This window comes from Agelaius tricolor, unplaced genomic scaffold, assembly GCF_023055355.1.
Source record: "Agelaius tricolor isolate 1412-34295 unplaced genomic scaffold, bAgeTri1.0.p SCAF_13, whole genome shotgun sequence".
Lineage (NCBI taxonomy): Eukaryota > Metazoa > Chordata > Aves > Passeriformes > Icteridae > Agelaius > Agelaius tricolor.
In genome coordinates, this window is record NW_027269273.1 from 18,103,097 (window position 1) to 18,124,349 (window position 21,253).

General features: G+C 44.1%; 1 protein-coding gene across 4 annotated transcripts in view; it reads right to left on the minus strand.

The window, feature by feature from the left end:
- PAX2 (paired box 2) overlaps positions 1 to 21,253 on the minus strand; it is an 83,293-nt gene that overhangs the window by 16,923 nt on the left and 45,117 nt on the right. For all 4 annotated transcript variants that reach the window (XM_071439006.1, XM_071439005.1, XM_071439003.1 and 1 more), the window contains exons 6-7: positions 8,379 to 8,554; positions 6,433 to 6,559 (exon numbers count right to left, since the gene is read on the minus strand). In XM_071439006.1, the coding sequence (XP_071295107.1) occupies positions 6,433 to 6,559; positions 8,379 to 8,554 (303 nt within the window). The remainder of the gene's footprint in view (positions 1 to 6,432; positions 6,560 to 8,378; positions 8,555 to 21,253) is intronic.

A 21,253-nucleotide genomic window follows, 5' to 3' on the forward strand; every position in this document is an offset into this window, starting at 1 on the left:
AACCTTGGGCTGCTTTCCCCTAAGAGTCAACACTGTTGTGACATCACATCCCATGTCGAAATTTGTACTGTATTTTCTGTATTTTTTCATTAAACTGAATATTATAAATCTAGATTTTATGTCTGGTCTTATCTGATCAACTGCTGCTTTCTAAGTAAACTGACATGCTAACTCTGTATATTACTTTGAAGAGAAAATTTTATACCCTTCATATAGAGTAAAACATGGAGCTTCCAGTAGACCTGTGATCTGGACTTACTCTTTGAAGCTACTTGAATCCTAATCACTTGGGAACTCTACTGGAGCCTATTTCATGTGGCTGTCAGTACATTTCTTTAAAGATGGAGCTGAAGAGGAAAGATATGCTTTGAAGTCCTGGGTGGAGGGGAGAAAGATATGCGTGCAACTTGTGCACTTCACAAACAGAGAAGTTCAGTGGAGTTTATATTGTCACCTTTCTTGAGTCGCAGCCCATTGGATTTGGCAAGTTCTACCTGTCTTGAAATGTAGCACGTGCTTATTCCTTGCTGTTTTGTGACTTGAGTGTTGCCTCTTAAAAAAAATGCTTTTGAAATATATACTGGGCAATGCAAAACCTGTTAGTTTTTCATGCAGTCCTCATTATAGGTAACTCCAAGATTCCATCATAATGGTATTTTACTGATCACAAGATAGGATAGATCTTCCTTGGTAGCCCATAGCAGTGGTAAACTTAAAAAGATGGGACAAAGATTACTCTAAGCTCTCAATTTCTCTGAAAGACTGCAGTGGGCAATTTTGGTTGTACAAAAAGTGGGCCTGATTGAATCCAGTACAGTTGACGGACACCAAAAGTTATTAATGTCTGCTTAACTCAGGTATAAAGCAGTCTTTGCTACACTGGGCAAATGTATACATCGCAAGAATTTTTATCAAAGTCGTACTCATTGGATCCTTCATTTAACCTCAGAAGAAAAGGCAAAACTTAAACTGCTGGAAAGACAATATAATACAATTATTTTCTCTAAAAAAGTCCCCTTTTGTCCAGCAGCATAGAGTGTGGCAGCCTGCAATGCTGCCTCTTGCTGAAGAAAATTGGACTGGAAATGCCAATTCACTGCTATTGTCATTATATGACATTATTTTCACTCACTGCTACTGTCCACTTAAATGCTAATTTAAGGAAAGCAAAGATATTATTTCTTTTAGGCCCATCCATTTCTGTGTTCTTCAGTTGAATATGCCTTTAAAGCCCACCAGCTGCTTTTTTCAGCATCATAAAGTTACTGTCAGTGAAAATTCCACTGAATGCATATAAATAGTTTATGTGATTCCTTCCTCTTCATCCCTGTTCCTGTCTGTTTCAGGGATCATTCATATGACCATCTATCACTCTCAGCCATTTGGTCCCAGAGAGTAACAGTAACACCTTTTGCTTTTACAAATTCCTTGACTAGATAAGAAGATGCTATCTCTTCTTAAAGAGGGGAAACGGTTGATTAAACTTGGAGGTCCTGTGGACTTCTGCTTTGGCCAGTTCCTCATCTTCAATATGAGAGGCTTGCTCACAGAAAATACTACCTTCATTTTAGTGAGGCAGGGTAGTTACAACCTTGTAGCAGATGCATGATTGATTATCGTATTCCATTTTCAGGGCATTGGAGCACCCAGAGCTGTGCCAAGAGGCTGTTTGAGTGCTGCTGACTGCTGCCCTGCTGCTGGGCTGCTGGGTGGGGTCAGTGTGTGGGATCTGCCTTCACCAAAGCCAACTTGGGCCCCCCAAGTTGGGGCCCCCCAATCTGTTTAGCAGTTTGCTAAACAGATTTTTAAAAGTCAGACGAGTCAAGCCCTGACCAGGGCCATTGCTTGCTGGTATCAGAGGCTAAAGTAGGCTGGAGTAAGGCAGGAATTTTTCACCAGTTCAAACAAGGAAAAGGAGAAGGAAATACTTCCCCTATCACTGTAATGTTATAAGTACAGCTGAATGTAATGGTCAGTTTTAGTCATGATTTAAAACAGCAAGGTGGATCAACTTGTTTTACATTTCCACTGTAAGGCTGTTTACTACAAGATTGAATTTTATGGGAGGTAACAAATATTTTGACAAATACAAAATTCACCCTAAACATAGTTATTTCAGTTGTTGCTAAGTAGATGAACTGCATCATGTGCACATTTATTTAAGCAATTATGTTGTTTAATATAATTTGTCTTCACATATTATTACATGGCAAAATAGTGAACGATGAGTCCATATTATTATTTTATTAGATTATTAACTTTTTACTTGTTATCTGTGTCAAGTTATATTTGGATGGAAATTAGAATTAAATTAAAAACAGTATTTGTAATTATTCATGCTAATTAAATAAAATGACCATAAGTTCCCTGACTTCCTAAATATATTAGAACAGAAAAAGCAAGCTTTTCTAAGCAGGTTTTGCATTAAAAAAATATTTATTAACTGGAGGGAAGGATAGCTATAAGGAGGAATTTGGATTGGTTTAAGAACCCTATTTTAAAAATAATAGATTTCATTCTTTCCTACCAACTCTAATTCACTTCCTTTGAGGAAAAGAAATGTTCCTGCTTTTTCAAATCTGAGTTTGTTTCTTCATTTTAAATGACCAGATATTGAACTGAACAAAATTCTCTTTGGTTCACTTGCTAATCTGAAATGAAGGAAATAACATCTGTGGGAAGCTAAAGTTCTCAAAGGATTGTTTAGCATTTCAGAAAATCTTTCCAAGTGTCTAGCCAGTGATTTCCCCATGATTAGCATCACTGCTTTCCTGAAAATCAGATTCTGTTTGAATACTGCTTTATGTCTTTCAGGTATAGCAAGTATCCTTTTTTGTCAGTAATTCCAACATTTTTTGCATACATTCATGTCTGAATTAAAGAATAAACTGAAAAAACCCTGATTGTATGCCAGAGAGGGGAGGTCTGGAGGAAGGTAAAATCCATGAACTTTTTTCTCTCTCTGAATCTTCACAAGGCAGTTGAAAATTTCTGCATTGTCTGTTCCATATGAAGGACAGCAGGGTAGGTTTCCTAGCCTAGTGTCCAGCAAGTCACTGTGACAACTCATTCATGGACATTCCTTGAACATACTTAATAGGGAGTGATAATGATGACCTTTTTGCTCCATAGTAAAAAAAAAAAAAATGGTTTTGTTTAACTGCATTCAGAGATTTGCGTAATAAATGAGCCATCTAAGATGTGTTAGTAGAATAATTGTCTAAAAGGGAGTGTTTTATATTGGCCATACTAGGCAAGGCTGGGCTGTACACAGCTGTGGTGCTAAGCTGTGTCTTCGAATAGATACCCAGGACTTTGGGGAGGGCCTTCTGGCCAATTGAAGAGGTGGCTGCCTGTTTCGCAGCATTTCCAGCTCTTCAGTTCCAAGAAGCTCCCTGACAGATAAAGGAACTTCAGCAACACCATTCCTTAACTATCTCACTACATTTCAAGATTTTAGGTAGCTAGAGATTGTTGAGGGTTTGATGGCTTTTGGAGGGGTGAGGTCCCAGAATGGTGTGAGCTGAAAGAGCTTGCTGAGGACAGTTAGTCATAAACCAGAAAGAAGGACTTTCTCGGAAGTCTTCAGAAAGGAAGACTTTCTGAAGACTGTATGATCTGGTGTCATACAGCTATGGTTTGGAAAGACCTAGTACTATATTTTTCCGTCTGGGAAGACTAAGCTGGGGAGACTTGCCTGTAGACCGAAGCTCTAAATCTCACATTGTGAAGTGACTCCACACAGAATTTGTACCCTGATTGAGTAGGTTTGTTTCACATTTGTGTCAGGTATCACCTGCATTCACAGACTGCCCTGGACATTTTGTGAGGCATTTCAAGGATGATACCATAGCAGCAAAAGAGGCACCCAGCAGTTCAATACTCACTAATACTCCAATATCCCTTCCTGGGATCAGGAGCTGGGTGATACCAAAGATATCTGCATGACTCTTCCTTAATTTCCTAGCTGGGGTAGACCAGGAGGCAGGACTGAGTTCCTCATCTCTGGTCCTTCCTGAAAGCATTGCCCAGCCCCATAGCAAACATATAATGAATCATTCATCTTTAATAGATTATGCAAATTGAGAACATCAGATCGATGAAGATCAATACCTGCAACCATTTAATTGCCAGCAAAAACATTTTAAGAATGAGCATTATCTGAAGTCCTTTCTTGGGTAATGGCACCATTAATCCAAACATTGGATCCTGGCCTAAATGTACAGGAAAAATTCTCCGCCCCTCTTCCCCTGATGCCTTTCAGGTTGTTGAGGGGCTTTTTCTTCCCCTTTTCATTTCCAGTTTCTGAGTTTCTCCATCATTACCACCAGTGAACAGCTCCCAGTGCTAATAGTTCTGCTTTTGTTACTCTGCACTGATTGAAATGTCGCATACAGATTGAGATGTTAGTGCTAAGTTGCCACCTGGGAATGTCAAGCTGGGTCTGAAATGAACTTTTCTCACTCTTGGATCCAGATGGATCAGATGGGGATGTTCTCAAGCTGAGCTGGGAGTGTGGCAGGGAACAGAGTAGGGGTAGCACAGGGTGGGAGGGACATGAAGAAAGTTTTTTCCTCAGCCTACAGTCTCGTCTGTGAGACCAAATCTGTCTCATGCTGTGCCCTTGTGAGAGTCATGTCCAAGGCTTGTTTAGTGTCCCAGCCTTCAGGAAGCCTCCTCTCACATTGACAAGCTAGAATGCACCATCTTCACTTAGGCAAAAGGACTAAAAAGAACTCTTTTCATGGCTTCTTTGAATCTTAAACTCTGATTGTAGACACATCACCTTTACATTTAGCTGTGGGGATTTGCCTTGCTCTCCTACTGGCTTTGCCCCTCAAAGACCAGAAGATATTTCCTGTAAGAGATGAGAATCTGCTAAACAGTAGATGAATGACAGCTGAGTTTTGCAAATACAAAGAAAGGTAGAACACTTTTGCCAAAGCTAAGCCATTTTTTTTTCTGGTTGGCTAAGAGACTGCATGTCTACAAGGATTCTGAATCAAGCCTGATAGCTGTAAAAGCCATGAAAAAGGTCTGGGATGTCATACTTTCTAGACATTTCCTGAATAATATAGTTAACCTCCCATGTTCTCCATGAGATTTTGCAGACACGCTGGACGTCCTCTGTCTTTGAGTTAACTGTTACTAATCCTGCCTGGTCCCAAAATTCTTGGTAGCCAAAAGTTGCATACAACAATATGCCTTTGCTCAACGTTTGCTGAACAAGCAATGACTGCCTGCCTCAGCCATGAGCTGCCCTGACATCAGGAGCTATTAGCTGGGGCTTCTGCAAGAAAAAATTGAGATACATACTCAAATGCTCTTGATTCTGTGCCATCAGAGGACAACTTTTTGGTCAAGGGACAAGAAGCTTCTTCCCTTACTAACAGGACTTAGACCTTTGTCATGAGTTGTTTCTCAACTTCTGCCATGAGGTTTCTAGAGGGGCTACAAAAGTTGTCAAGAAAGGGGAATATTCCAAACAGGAGCAAGTCACTTGAGCCTTGCAGCCACTTTAATTACCCAGGAGGAGATGTGCAAGTGTGGTAGCTGTAAAAGGAAAAGGAGAGGCAGCCACCAATGGCAACCAAGGCCTCAAGAAGAAGGGCTGTGACACCAGAATATTTCCTTACAGCTCTAGACACATGCAGGACAGGCAGCCTACACCAGTATCAGGACAGTGTGGGAGTGACCTGTGGCCTAAGGCCAAACAGTACCACTCAGGTTCTGCATATGCTACCAGCAAAAAGGAAGTTTCAGTGAAGCATCTGCTACAGGGGTTGCCTCCTATTTCTCTGCATCCTGATTTGTCTGCTTTCATGTGCTTGCTCACAGTTTCTACTCTCCCAGACACACTTGAGTTTAAGGTGCCCACACATGAGGAAAGGCTGTGAACAAATTTTTTTGCCAGCTTTCCTAAGAGACTCATGAACTTAAGGAGGAGGGAGTTGAGCAGTTGCAGTTCAGCAGATCTCAGTTTTTAATTTGCAAATGCCCCTTCCAAATGCCAGGGCTGAATAAAACTTAAACTATTATTTCTCCAAAAGAAAACCAAGTGGAGATCATAGGTAAGCCATGACCCCGTTGTTCTCAGATACAAAGGAAAAAAATCACAGTGCATATTTGGACATATTTGTTCTCCACCAACATCCCAACCTTAAGCCCCATCTGGGCACACAAGTTTATGATTCACATCTGGGTTTGCCTATTGTTGAGTCACACCTGGACACATCTAAATGTACCCAAAACTGCCAACACTCTGAATTATAAACTTATAAACTTATCCACCCTTATGTTCTCCACAGTCTTTCTGTCTCTTTCCTTGTTTGCCACAGAGGGGTATCTTGCATTAGCAGAAAAAGCAGAAGCTAATGGTGATGAGGGAAATAAATAAAAAGCTTGGTTCTGCTGTTTGGTCAGGCAGCTTACCGGTCACCACAGGGTACGTCTGGGGTCCTGACACATTTGTCCCCAGGTCTGGGTTAGCAGAGGTGGATAGACTTGATTTGACTTCATCGAGACCAGGGGTCAGAGCTGGGAGGGAGTACTCATTACCCTGGGGAAGAGAGGAGAAAGACAGCTCGCTATTGATGTGATGGGAGAAAGGGAAGGGTGTACAGATGGGGGGGAGGAAGAGGAGAGATGCAAACCCTTGCACAGATGGAAGAGGAGGAGGAGGAGGAAATGGAGAAGATAAAGTGACAAGAAGGTTGAGGGGGATGAGGAGGGGGTATCCTAGGATGGACTATCCCACCTGCCTGCTTGATGCTGTGAAGGGGAAGAGAGTTGAGGGATCTGGCCTGGTATCTGTGGTATGGCTGGACCCTCATTTGATGCTGTGGGGATGGGGATGGCTGTCTGTGCCAGCTCATGGGAAAAGAAAGGGGAAATCCACATCCCCTCCTCTTGGCTGAGTGGCGATGGGAGGTGTTTGCCTTGTGACAAGGACAGCTGGGGCATAGGACTACAATGACATGACTAGGACAGGCAGGCTGTAGGAAGCAGCCAGTGTTGGCGCACTGGCGCCAGGGTCTCTGCCTGGGTCGCCTGTCTCCCCTCCGCTGTTACCTCTGTCCTAGCTTTTTAAAAACAAAGAAGCCTCATCCCCTGCCTCTGTCACTCTGTGCATTGGGGTATGAAATTGGGGAGGGGGGAGCCACATGGCTAACAGAAGGGTGGGAGGGGGAGAGCCATTGAATCTGAAAGGGTGTCCTGTCCGAAAGGCTCTGGTAATTGCCTTTTTATTGTGGCAGCCTCCAGACCAGACGCGGGAGCTGGAGAAACCAGGAAGGCTACAAAACAGCAGGAAAAGTTGCTCTGATTAATATTACGTTAAATTAAAACTGATTTTCTGCTCTTTCTCCTCTGGTTTTTTCCATGCACTTCCCCAGCCCCCTCCCCACATCTTCCCCTCCTCCAGCAGGTTCCACGCGTGCTGCCCCCTCCCCGCCCCTGTCCCTGCTTGGCTAGGACTGCCTAGTCATTTCCAATTCCTTCTTGTATTGATCTTCCTGTAGAAATCAGTTTTGTAATTAGCTGCAAATTAGGCCTTCTACTGGGGGTGAGCCTGCCCCCTGATTTATCACCAGAGTAATTCGCTGTGATCGGAGAGAAATTAAAATGAACTCAATTAGGCTTTGGATTTGCTTTATGGGCCCTGCTCAGAGTTTCAGGGGGAAAAATGACTGTGCTGGTGCTTAATAGTCTAATGAAAGTAAATAAAGGTTATTCATTGTAATAAACCCAGGGACTCTGGGATGAAGGGAGTCCACAGCCAACCTCTCCTTCTCTTCCTTTGTTGGTTTATGGCTTGGGGCGGTTTAAAAAGACTTTTGATTTTCATTTTATTAAGACAAACAGCTTTTGGGATAAAAGGCTGGGAGAGTGGGGGAGTAAAGAAAAGGTGGCAGAGCTGCAGAAGTGTGGAAAACTATGTTGGAGATAGGAGCTGAGTGTCAGCTTTGGGCCATGAAGGAAAATTATCCATTTAAACCCAACCCTGTGGCTTGCTGGTCACCAGTGTGATCTCAGGGTGCAGGAGTTTCTATGCAGTGTTGTCTGCCAGTGAGCATAGATGGGGGGTAGGCATGTTCATGGCAAGCTACAGACAGGTCTGTGTGCAGAGGGAAAAGTGGTCATGGGGACATAAGGAGAGCACAGTGTGCACATTTATGGCAAATTTACCAGAGGAGATAAAGCTTGTGTATAAGCACAGTGATACAGTTATGAATAGAAAGGGCTGTAAAAGGTATGTGCAATAACAGGTCAGCATCATAACAAGGGACAGAGAGGAGGAGAGGGATTTTGGTGAGGGAATCTCCCTGCCATCATCCTCGCAGTGCCTGTGGGTTCCCATTACCAGGCCAAGCCCTCACCTGCTCAGATTTGATGTGCTCTGATGTTTGAAAGACGTCAGGGTAAGAAGGACGCTCAAAAACTCGATCTAAAGCTTCCAGCTGCTGCTGGGTGAAAGTGTCGCCACGAAGGTGCTTCCGCAAACTGTCCACGCTGCTCTGGGAATCTCCATTGGGAACTGAGCCCTCGGATACATCTGCAGGGCACAGACAGAGAAAACAGGGAGTTAGCACCACCCTGGCTTGGATTGGTAATGGATGCAGGACAAGGACAGAGCAGGAAAGAGGGAGGCTCTGTGCCTCCACCCAGGTAGCTGTGCCACTCCTGAGGGAAGAGGAGGCTACAGGGGTCCAAGAGGAGCCCCCTTCTCTCTGATGGAATGGCCAGGCTGCTCCACTGGGTTCTGTGGGATTCTCCTGCCCAGAATGAGTGAGGCTGTGGAGAATGGCGCTTAGCTCAGAGATGAGTTTCGGTTCCGCTGATTTTCAGTGTTAAAAATTGCCAAATCTCGACTGCCGAGCATAAAATGGGAGCAAAGCACAGCGATTAGCATCGCTAGAAGACCACTGGAGAGGCAGTTCACAGAGAAACAAGAGTGCTGAGGATGGGCTGTAGTGGAGAGAACTGAGGGAGCCTGCAATGGGAAAAAGGCTCTCTTACAGTTTGGAGGGGAGACAGTCTCTGTTGTATCTCCCCAATCCTATGAGCTGCTATCACTGTTCTAATTTCATCTGATCATATCATAGATAAACCTTTCATTCCCCTTAGATAACAGGGAAATCTGGTTTTTGACTCCATGTTTCACCAGAGACAAATCTCTCCCGGCGGGGCAGCTGTCCCATCCAACATATGTTGGTTTCTGTCCCATTCACCTATGTGTAGCTTGTGATTTATCATGACCCATATCTCTGTTATAAAACTCCCTCCAAAATGAGATGAATCTTTGTCTCTGCCAGTCTCCCTTCTTATCCAAAATGAATTATTGTATTACAAAACCTAGGTGGGAATTACAAAATTCCCACCTGCTCAGGGGGATTCAGCCTTTCTTGTATTACTTTGTTCTTACTAGGAATATAGCTGCCTTCTGGTAGAAGCTTCCCTGGAAGTGCATCTCTGTCCCTACAACAGCCCTCTGACACAGTCCAATCTCACAGCAGTGCTTCCTGCCATGCTCCAGGATGTCTCTCTTTCTGTTGTGCCATCCCATGTCTCTTACATCATCCCACTCATCCCCTCTGCTGTGGGTCCGTTATAAATGCCCTACCCCATCCAAAGTGATTTTTTTCCTGTGATAAACCATCTGATCACCTATCTGGGTTTGGTTTGGTTTTTTCCCTCTGTTATCCCCCAACTCAAATGAGGTGCATTTTTCTCTGTTATAACCCCTTTTTATCTAGAGTAAGTCTCCTGCTATTAGCATCTGTCATATCCAAGGTGAGTCTGTCTGTTATAACCTCCTGTCCCAGCTGAAGTGAATCTTCCTCTGTCATAATCCCTCATCTCATCTAAGGCAAGTCTTCTCATTATAATCTCCTCCAACTGTGCTGAGTATCTTTCTGCTGTCACATCTCAGCTTAACTTTGGCAATAATCTCTCCTTCATCCATGCTGATATACCTCCATACTCTCCATGCTGAATCCTTACCTACTGTGCTTCATCAGACACAAGTCTGCCTGCCTTATCACCCTGAGTAACCTAAGATCAGGTTCTCCCTCTTGTGCTGCAATTATCTTCCTGGTTTTTCACTAATATGCCTCATACTTAAGCCTTTCTTGGTGGCCTCCAGTCTGTGAATCTCAGAAATCTGCTGTCAGGAAATTGGGCGAGGGCTCTATATAGACCTTTTCCTTCCCCCATGCAATCATGAGGTGCTCATGGACACATGATGCTCCCAGGAGCCTGGAGTGACATTCACTGTGCAGCATCCAGAACAATACCATTCTGCTGCTTCCTCTTTTAGCTCATGGATAGTGCCAAGATGGTATTTTCCTGGCACAGTTAATGCCCAACTGGTGGCCCAGAGTTATGACTGAGCCTGCTGCCTTCTGGCTATGAGATATATCCGTTTATAGGTGATTATACGATATGATATAATCAATAGTACATTATATACAGTAGCGTAGTACAGTACCACTCACAAGACCATAGAAAATATTACATATTGATTTGTCCCTGCCAGCAGCCTTCCCTCAAGCAGCCTCTTCTCTCTTTCTTTTCTACCCCAAGCCAGAGCAAGGCTGTTTACTGGCACTGATCCCTGGAGTTTTCTCCTCTCCCCAGGCTTATTTGCTCAAGAGAAAGTTAAAAATTTCCTGAAATCTGGAGTTCATGACAGATTTGACTAAGAAAACAAAGCAAGGATTAGGCTTGGTGGACTGCACACTGTGTGGGTCAGTACGGTTTTCATGTTTTATATGACACTGGGCTGTTTCTGCAGGTGCTGAATTTCAGGAGGACTAGAATTCTGGTCTTCCCTGCAGAAAGCTAGCACAGAACTCCTGGGTCCAGACTCAGGAAAAAAAAATGTTTCTGTATCAGCCTCAACCTGTCTGCAGCCTGTGAAGCTGTTTGTCTTTGAGGATTTTTCCACATGTCAGTCAGTGTGTATGATTGTACACACCATAACACTAATACACATGAGTATTTTTGCAGGAGATAATTATTCTGTTATTCTTTAGATTCTGCATCACAGTACATACTTGACCAGGCATTTGTGGCTGCTGGTTTTGGCTATACCTGATTTTCAAGGTTGGCAGCCTTAAACTCCACATGGTGTTTGGTGTGAGTGGACTGATGCACAGTAAAACTTTCGCTGATTGTCATTAAACTAGATTTTACCCTTAGTGAGTTGCCCTGAGTGGTTACACAGATTTGTGCACACATGCACAGGTATTTGCAATACTGTCTGCCTTCAGAGCCCTGTGCACATGTGTCTCCTGCATGTGCACAGGCCATACCTTTGTGTGAAGAAGCTGAAATCACAGCTTTCCTGAGTCGCTGTAAGAGTCTCTTTTCCTTCATTTATTCAGGGGCCCTTCAGATCTTGACAAATCTGTCACTCTAAATTTGCGGGAGATTATGGTGCTCTCTGCCTAGCACGGAGAGAGGTGATATATGATATCTGCTGCCCCTATTGATTGCCTGATCTGGTGGCAGAGGGCTGGCGAAATGAACTTGAAATGAACATCATGCCTCAACTCATTGTGCGTATAATACACTACTTAATCCCACATTTTTGAGCCGCTATGGAATTCAATTGATCAATCATGTCCCTCTGATAGTACTGTTTTAGGGGTTATTGCTGCTCTGCTCACTGACCTTTCTATTTATTTATTTATTTATGTCAGAGTGTGTGTGTGTGCATGTGCACACATAAGCGTGTATGTGTATTTGGGAAACCCAGGACCAGCTGATGAGAGAGCATCTGTACAGTCTACAGGAAATGAAAGAGAAGGATGAAGGAAGGAGAAGGGTAAAGAATGGGGTTAAATAAGAAATAAGAATGATCAAAGCAAGCAAATGGATAGAGAGGGGTACAAAAGTTGTAAGGCAAAAGACAATGCTTTAGTTTAGGTTGAAATTCCTGGAGGGGAGAGGGATGAAGGAGGGGGATGGGCCACTCTGCCCTAGCCTATGCTTTAAAATCTGCAAAATCAGATTTTAGGAATCTCAAAGGAAACTTTGACAGAGGCCTGCAGGGTACCTCGATGCTGATCTTGTCTAAACAACTTGCAGTAGGATTTGCCTTAGTAACGGTAGAATGCATGAATCCCAAACTTCACAGAACAATTATATGAATTGTGCATATTTATTTTACTTTTGAAGCAGAGAAGGTTTCACAGAGGTGATCCTGAAAGACAGATTTCTGTGTCTTGTGTTGCTAAAGCTGAGACATTCACAGTCACAGATAGTTTTATTTTCTTCAAAACCAAATGATTGTAAGTCCCCTGTGTTTGTCTTCTGGTGTCAAAACCTGCAGAGGATGTGTTTTCATTTTTTCCTTGAAACTGCAAGGGCCAGACACTTATATCTGATTTTAGATTAAAGTTGAATTCTCATCTAAGGGTATGACTCTGTAAGCTGGACTATCAGGAGAAGCTTCAAATAGTGTAATACACAAAGTATGAGAGCTGACAGCCATGTGGGTGTGAGCAAAGGTGGCAGAAAAGACCAGAGAGGACTTTGGAGAAGAGATGGAGTCCATCAGACGGCTGAAGGTGCTTGTGAAGAAAGGGCCTATGGGGAAAATCTGATTTGGGAAAGTCTATCAGATCCCAGGAGGAATGGCACTGTGGTGGGCAACAGTCACTTCAGCTGATGAAGAACAATGCTAAAAGCTTATAGGACAGGTATTTGCCAAGAAAGCAGATATTGGAAGGGGTCCTGTTCAAAGGAGTAAAGGAGGACTTCAGCTGCAGGATGAGTCTGAGGATGCCACATGGGTAACTGTGCTAACTGTACCCAATAGGAAGCAGCATCATCACCTTTCCCAGTTCCCTTTTAGTGGAAGGGAAACCTCTCTTTTAAATCATAAGAATCTTAACAAACTGCTTGAGAGTCAAACCATGGCCTCAATCACTGTGTCCCTCACAAAGGCACACATTGCTGTCAGTATGATCAGGCCTTGCACATGTGACAGGAAATATCTCTCCTACAAGGGACAGCCAAGGGAGTACACACAGCAAATGTTTAGAGTAAACCCTCAACACAAGACACAGAAATGCTCCACGGGTGTTACAGAGCTATTCTGACAGATAACAAGGAAATGCTGTGCCAAAGAACAACAGAACAACCTTGACTACATCCGACACAGGGAATATGCCCATTAAATAATTCCAAAACAAAGAGACATTCTCAGGTCTGGAAGCCACAAAAACACCAAAATGTACAAGTAGCGCAAAGTAGCATAATTCATTACTTCCCTGGTTACAAGTGACAGACAGAACTCTTGCTCAGGGTGGGACAAGACCATCTCAACAAATAACTCAGAAGTATTGCTGACATAGGGAGATCTTTATGGTACAGAAACATCTAGGAAGGTCATGAGAAGCTGTGCAGCTACCACACAAACATGGTGATACTGCTCTCTTTTAGGGAAGGGGCTGTTACTATCCCTATGACGTCTGCCTGCAGTGCCATGGGGCCCTGATCTCAGCTGGGCCCTTGCAGCTCTACCAATAAAAATCACAGTCATAACAAAAGCGAATGTGACTGGCATGAGAACTGCCAGCCAGGTGACACAGCAGAACCCATCTAATTGTCAAAGGCTCCGAGGGAAGCACAACTGTCTGATGCAGTGGTGCTGAGCTGGCTGCTGCAATGCTGTTCCTCTGCACCAGCAAGGCGACCCTGTCATCTCTTGCAGCCTGCCTGCACCATCCCTGCCGGGGTGCTCAACTCAGAGCAGCCCTCTCCCACGCCCTTAGCATTTGTGGATACATGTGCTGGCCCGTCCCAAATCACATTTTTGTGTTAAGACTGCTCTTTCCCTTTTTCCGATTTCTCTTCTCTTTTTTCCCCCTCTGATGTGTTCCCTTGTCCCCATGCAGCCTGGGCCTGTCAGGCAGCTTTCCTGTCCATCCCGGGGGGCCTTTCCCCACACTGCCAGTTGTTGCAGTTTCAAACTCAATTGTTCTCCTCGGTACTGAGGCAAATGGAGTCATTAATTACCTTCTATCGGCTGGGCCGAGTTCAGAACGCGATCGATAGCCAGTGCTTGTCATTCAGGGCAGCCAGCTTTGCACAGGCCCTCGCGCTGCCTTCAGTGCAACACGAAGGACCCCAGCACCAGCAGAGCTGGCCTTCAAACCTGGGTCTCAAGCTCCCCCTGGGAATAGCACACATCCTGCATCTGTGTCTGAACTGACCCCTAACCAAGAGAGAGACCAAGGAGAAGAACCTTGTCCTGAGGTAGTGGGTCACAAATTTTCAGATGGCCTGGATTGTCTGGTACTGATGTCCTGATCCACACAAGCTCATCCAGTCTAGCTGTCACAATGTTTCTAGAGACACTGTTTGCATCCTCAGTAATTATTGAACTAATACTGTACTCCCCCCAGTAAGGATAAGCGCAAGGACTGGCAGTCCTTACCTGGTGATCTTTTCGCCTTTCTTGCCCCACAAGTTAGAGGTTTGGAAAAGGAAGGCTGTAAATTTTGGGTGCATTTCCTTCCAGGAGAATTTTTGTGCTTTTTTAGACAGTGCGAAAGAAGATGTCATCTCTAGATGGGTCAGTTCTGTGTTTTAGCATGTAGTAGTGTTGCAAGAATTCTGAGTGCTTTGATTGTGGTAACTGGTGGGGAGAAAGATGAACCTCAAATTCAGATGGGAAGGATCCTAAGTGAGTGCAGAATAGAGATGATGGAGCATGGAAGGGGCTGGCAAGATTCAGGAATGCACAGAGAAGGAATGTTATCAGAGATCTACGCTGCGATGGTGAAAGAAGATACAGAATAAGTTCAGGTTATGTACAGTATCCTGCAGAAATAGGGATAGTAGGGCATAAGTACTGGAGGATTATCACCTCAAGGAAGACCATCAGCCTTCATGAACTCCACTCTTGTACAGATTCCTGTGTCCATTTGCCTCAAGGGAATCAACAAACCTGAATTTCAGTATGCTAATTGATAGTACTCTGCTGGTCCATGTGTCTCTGTAGTTTAAGTGTGTCAGCAACACATAGACTGTGTGTATTTCTTTTTTACATGCTCAGACTTAAATCAGAAAGGCTCAGAAACAACGGATTTTATGTTTTGAAATGAGGGTATAGCTCACATGAGGAATTGGTGAGTAAGGAAGGCTGCTCATGCAGGGAAGTGAGTGTGCCTGACTGAGGAAGAGTGAGATGTGTGCTGATGCCTGACAGCAGTGCTTTTTACACAGGGGTTGTGTATGACTGAGAACCCTAGATGGAGCAGGGACAGGCAGTGCAGCTTGAATACAGGGCTTATATGAGCAAAAATGGCAGTGCTCAATGAGAATGTAAATGTAATGAATTGTGTGTGCAAATGTGTAATGAAGTGTGTGCCCAGATCAGTCTTGGATTATCATGGGAGCATGTAAAATGCATTTAAGGAAGCGAGTGTGTATATGCATATGAAAATCATATGTATTTACTACTGTATCTAAGTGTATGATTGCAAATTTGGACAAGAGCATCTGGGAAATGAAGTCTGTGTTGGATAGTAAAAATCAGCACATCCAGCCTTACTGAAAATGCCAGCAAAAGTCTTTCCAGGTGTTAGGATGCAAGCAGCTGTCTCAGATGTGTATACAACATGTACTACAGCATGTGTGGGTGTGCAAGTTTAGCCTAGGTAGTAGTTTCCTAAGGGGTTTTAGCCTAGGTAGTAGTTTCCTAGGTCCAGTATCTCTTACTAGTGCTATTAGGTTTGACTGTTAGACAAACAGAAATGCAGCTGCCTCTAGAATCCAGTACACTGCTTTGTTTACATTGACAGAGTAGCAACTGGCATTCTCATATAGTGAGCCAGATCCTCTGGTCAGTATAAATCTGTAAGTCTCTTGCATTCAGTAGTTATACTGATTTACACGTCCTAAAAGTTATCAGAACGGTTATGCTGATTTATGCTGTTGTGGTGTCCACAACAGTGCCTGTAGTGCAGTGTCCTCGGGTACAGCTGCTGCTGCAGGGAGCTCTGAAGATATGCTTTCTCTCTGCCAGAGAAGGTGATGCTCTCAGCATCATTGGTGTGGCTTAACTCTCTTCTCTCATCTTCCTAAGCATGTTTGTTGGGGAGCTACTTCTTGGCAGGATCCCCCTTGGTGAGCATATAAAAAAGGGGTGGCTTTTGTTAGCTCCAAAGGAGAGAAGCAACACAAAAAATTACATCGCATGCTGCCCTAACTATGCTTGTTTAGAGAAACTGCTTGCATTTATGAAGTCTTTGGTGCGGAAAGCAGGGTTGCAAATGACTGCATCAGAGCGACAGTAAAGGCCATTAATTTCCTGTTATGTTTTCCTGTGTTGGGGGCTTTATTAATTTAATTTTACACTGTCGAACAACAGCGAGCGCTGACACCGCCACACTTGGAGGGGTTTTTTTTTTCTCAAGCAGTGCTTTGCCTGACATGGAAATCAACACTGCTATCAGGGCTGCTAGACACAAAGCAGGGAGCCCAGAGCTGGAGTGTCACCATGCAGTTCCAGCTCCCAGTTTGTGGGAATCCCTGAGATTCCAGTGGAGAGCACTGAGAAGACACCAGCAAATAGACTCAGCAGATCTGGGTCAGACCATGGACAGTCTAGAAAATATGAATTCCCCTTTAGACTGCTTGGTTCCATCGGCTTGGTCCCCCACTAATATGTCTTCTTTCCTTCTGTTTCCCTCTAGACTTTCCCTTCCTTTCATTCCACCTATTTTCCCCTCATGTACACTTTTACCTTAACCTCATCAGTCAAAGGAGTCTGTACCTGCCCCTGAGCCAGATACTTGTGAATCATGTTATTGGAAGCTCTTCTGAGTCAGCACTGAACCAGTATTCAAGCAGAGTGTTTTTAGAGCTGCCATTTTTGACGTGCCATAAAACAAAGGCTCCAATCACTCAGAGTCATTAAAATTCCCATGGCATTTTTTGCAAGAGTGCAGACATTAACCTGGCTGTCCTGAACAAAATCCAGCCTGAGTGATTACCCACAGCATATCTTAATTCTCCTGTGGTTTCATTTGGACATGGCACAGCAAAATTTCACAGTTGATGCTCTGTATTGTTCAACATCTGCCATGGTCCACCTGAGAGTCAGCCACATTTCAGTAGAAAATGAGATCTTAAGAATGGGAAGGTTAATAAACAACATATGATACAGGATGGATAATTGTGAAATGCCATGCAATAAAAGAGCTACAGGCTTGCAATAGGCAGCAATCTGCTTGAAACATCACCATGCAAAATATTTTTTTTGAATCCTCATTCCTATAATAACTGTAAACCATTAGTAGAATAATTTGTCATCTTTCTGCATGAGGTCACATGAAGGCCATTATAGGTTCATGAAGGAACCTATACTAATGTGATCTCTATAAAATGTATATTGCAATATGTTCCAAATTGTAAAAGGTAGTCTCCAAACAAGAGAGGGCCCAGCCATGGGCAGCAATCAGTTTCACAAACAAGTGAGGTCTCTGCAGAGAAGAGCCACAAGTATCTTTGAGGATTAGCTAGTGGAGTATTGTTTTTTGTTTGCTGGGATTTAATAAAGTTGTCCCAAACTCTAGAACAGTTCTTATCTTCTTGGAAAGTCAGCCCTTCTGTTCAAGGCCTACCTCTTATCAGACTAGGTGCCGAAAGCCAAAGCAAAAGAGCACCAAGTCCTTTGGGAAACCAGGAATGGAAGTATACCTGTCCTTTATAACAGCCTTTTCTAGAGCATTTAAGAGAGGAGTAGAAGGCACTCAAGGTCTGATGGACATTTCATAACAACAATCACCTCATTAAGGTTTATGTCTAGAAATCTGTTCCAATGCAGATCCCCTACCTTAAAACCAGAATAGCTCCTCTGACCAAAAAAAAGGCAGGGCCAAAGAGAGAAAGAAATCCTGACCTGATGCACATCCAAAAGGAAACCGTGATACCCATGACCTGGCTCCTGTTCTGGCTCTGTACTCATATGTGTTTTCCTGCAGCTGTTGACCTCTGTAGGAAGAGGCCTTTGTACCTTGAACCTATTGGGATGTAAGCAGTAAGATGCTTGGATGAATGAAGAAAAGTGAAAGGAAAATGTGAATCTAGGCATTATTTTTAGGCCTCTTAACACAACTCTGACATTTTAAAGGGGCTTAAGATGGGCATGAATTGCATTTGACCCCTATTTAAAGCATCCTTTATTTTATCTGATTGATTCTTGGAAAAATCATCTTCAAAGAGCTATGGATGGAGACAGACAGAAGACAGAATATGTCTGGTGTGTGTCAATAGATAGATACAAATATGTATCTGTAATTGCTTCTTTCCAGCCATCTACTACTAAGAGAGTTATCCCTCATATGCAGTATCCTAGAGCTTAGAATAGCCTCTGCAGGCCAACACAAAGTGCTGTTTTATCAGCAGAGATAGCTGGAGTCCTGAAAGTCCTGAAAGCATCATAAAATGTTCACAAATTGCATTTTTTTCAAGCAAGGTCTGGTGACAAAATAAACACACTGGTTTTTCTTACTTTCTCCCCTCCAATCAAATTGCTTCCTTGCCCCTCATCTATCCAGCCAAGATTCTCATGGGCTAATCGCTTGGTGAGATCTTGTTGTTCCCCCGGGATCCAGTGAAACAAGGCTAGAGGATCTGATACTATCACTTAGGGAAGTAAAGAGCTTCTGCTTTCCTTCCAAACAGCAGGAGCAGCAGCTCTCATTTTGGGAGGAGGGGTTTCTGTGGCCCTGACTGAGAACAAGGTGCTTAGTGTTTTCCTTTATCACAAAAAGACACTCCTCTATAGAAATGATTTACATCTATGAACAGCAAGCGATGCTTAACGTTACACTGATGTAGACTTGGGAGTGCAGAGATAGACAAATTAGGAGCTAATTGGTGCACTGGGGACTGACTGTTGGGCCCCCTTGGCTGCTGGATGTGATCACGAATAGAAAGAAAAAAAGAAAGAAAGAAAGGGAGAGAGCAGGAGCCATCCTCCAGCCAATGCCTCTCTAAAGGTTGGGATTCCTGAGGCCGCTTCTGTCTAGTGCTGTCAAGGTCAGCAGGTTCAGGTTCACTGAACGGTCAGGATGGTTTGAATTACTGGCACTGCCTGCCGATTCCTCCGCTGATCGTGATCCGTCTTCCAGCACCAGCTGCGGGATGATGCTCCCCAGCCATGTGCTGTGCACGGTGTGGGGCACAGGGAATGTCAGAGAGGCAGATGCTCTTGTTAAAAGGATAAGTTTTTAGGAAGATTTAAAGACCCAAGGCAATGCTGAAGAAAGGCACATGCTCCAACCACTGAGCATGTGGAGACTAGGTTTCTAGAAACAGCCATTCTGGTCCATTTTTCTTTTACCTGGATAACTGCACATTAGTATGTGCAAGTCTTTATTTAAACAACACTGCTTGGACATTTTCTCCCCAAACACATATATCTGTGTGATCAGGCTAAAGGGCAGGGTAGCCAGCATGTTCCTACAAGGCAGTCTGCAGAGAGTGCCAGAAGGTGCTCAGAAAGCTGACTGCCAGTGTGTCCCGCAGCAGGTAGTCTTGGAGCCACTGAAGAGACCTCACCAGAGCAGGTGGGGAGAAGCCGTGCCTGCAGAGGTATGAGTTTGCATATCTAGGCTGGCAGCATCACAGATATGTGCCTGCAGTGGCACCAGGGTGTGGCTGAGTGCCTACGTGTGTGTGTGTGCATGTGTGTGTGTGTGTGTGTGTGTGTGCGCACCATCCAAGCAGCCACAGCAGCAGTGATAGCAGAAGTACATGAGAAAGAAAGTGGCAGAAAAGAGCAACAGGAGGATTTAGAAGACAACAGAGTTGTGTAGAAGTAGTGTCTAGTGTTTGTCTTAGACGAGAACGTGTCTACAGGCATCCTTTACTTGCTTTCAATAGAGTTGCACTACAGAGAAATCTGGCCCTCTCAATGTGTAAGCTGAAGTGCTTACTCTTGCTTCTTATTCTGAGCTCTGTTGTGTTCCTCTGTGAGTCAGTCACTCGTGTGCAATAGCTATGGATAGGCAGCTTTTGTACTCACACCTTTGTGTCTGCTTGCCACACGCATTTCTACACCTGTTGAAAACTTCATGTAGAGCTGAGAATGCAAGAGACTGCCCATATCTGGTGCCCATACACAAGACCTCTTGCACAGCACCCTTGGTGCTCACCAAGACATGGAAGAGATCAGGGTTAATGTCATGAGATCTGCTCCACAGAAGGGAAGCCCCCATCTCCTCTAAGCTTAGCCCAGCTATTCTAATGAGCTCTGTGTGTAGCCTGCTCTAGGAAGTATGTTGTGCCTACTGTCACCTCTCTTCAACTCCTCTCCCAGTTCCCTCTTCCACTGCAGAGCAAGGGGCTATGGCAAGAAGGGTCAGAAACAGCGCCCAGTATCATGCTGGTTTACATTAATGAGATACACACAGTGTAATCCGGCAATGGAATCAGCTCTACAAAAGGAGGTAATAGCAGGCTGCCATGAGCAGAGCAGCTCAGGTAATTGGTTTATCTATCTAGAAGCAGTAGTAGCAATCTCTGCACAGACAGAGTAGCAGTAAAGTCTCTTCCTTAAGGCTATTTCCTTTGTCTTTTCAATTGCTTGCACATCCATGTGAGATAGAGAGAGAGAGAGAGAAAGAGCTAGAGAGAGAGAGAGGGAGAAATGTTAATTTGTGAATTAATGGCTTTTCTCTGCGGAATTGTAAATTCAAATGTCACCTCACAGGGTGACACTACGCTGGGCTGCTGAGGAAGCAATGATAAGATCCCCCCATCCCCATGCCGACATATACCCATGCCCCTCCCCTCCCTGAAGGATAGCTACGAAGTGGAACATGCTACTTTTAATTTGCAGTAACACCACAGCAGAGGGATGCAAGAATGACTGCTCTCCAACCCTCCCTTCCACAACAAGCTGGGCCACATCTTTTCCTCTCTACCTCCTTCCACCCCCTCTTCAACCCCTCCCATTTTAAACTGTGTCCAAGACAACACATTATCTCAGCTCCCCCCACCCTGAACTAATCAAAGGATGAGCTAAGGGAGGGCTCTTTAGAATGGATGCCTCTGCAACCCTCTCCTCTCCTGCAATAATCAGGTGAATTAATGACCCTGAAGTTAAAGTGAGCGCTGATACTCAGGCGTTGTGCAGCGTAGGGGAGAAAGCCTTCATTGTTTTCGAGCAGGAGGCGGGCAGCAGCAAGGGAGATTCATGGATGGAGATTGAATATGCAATTTTCTT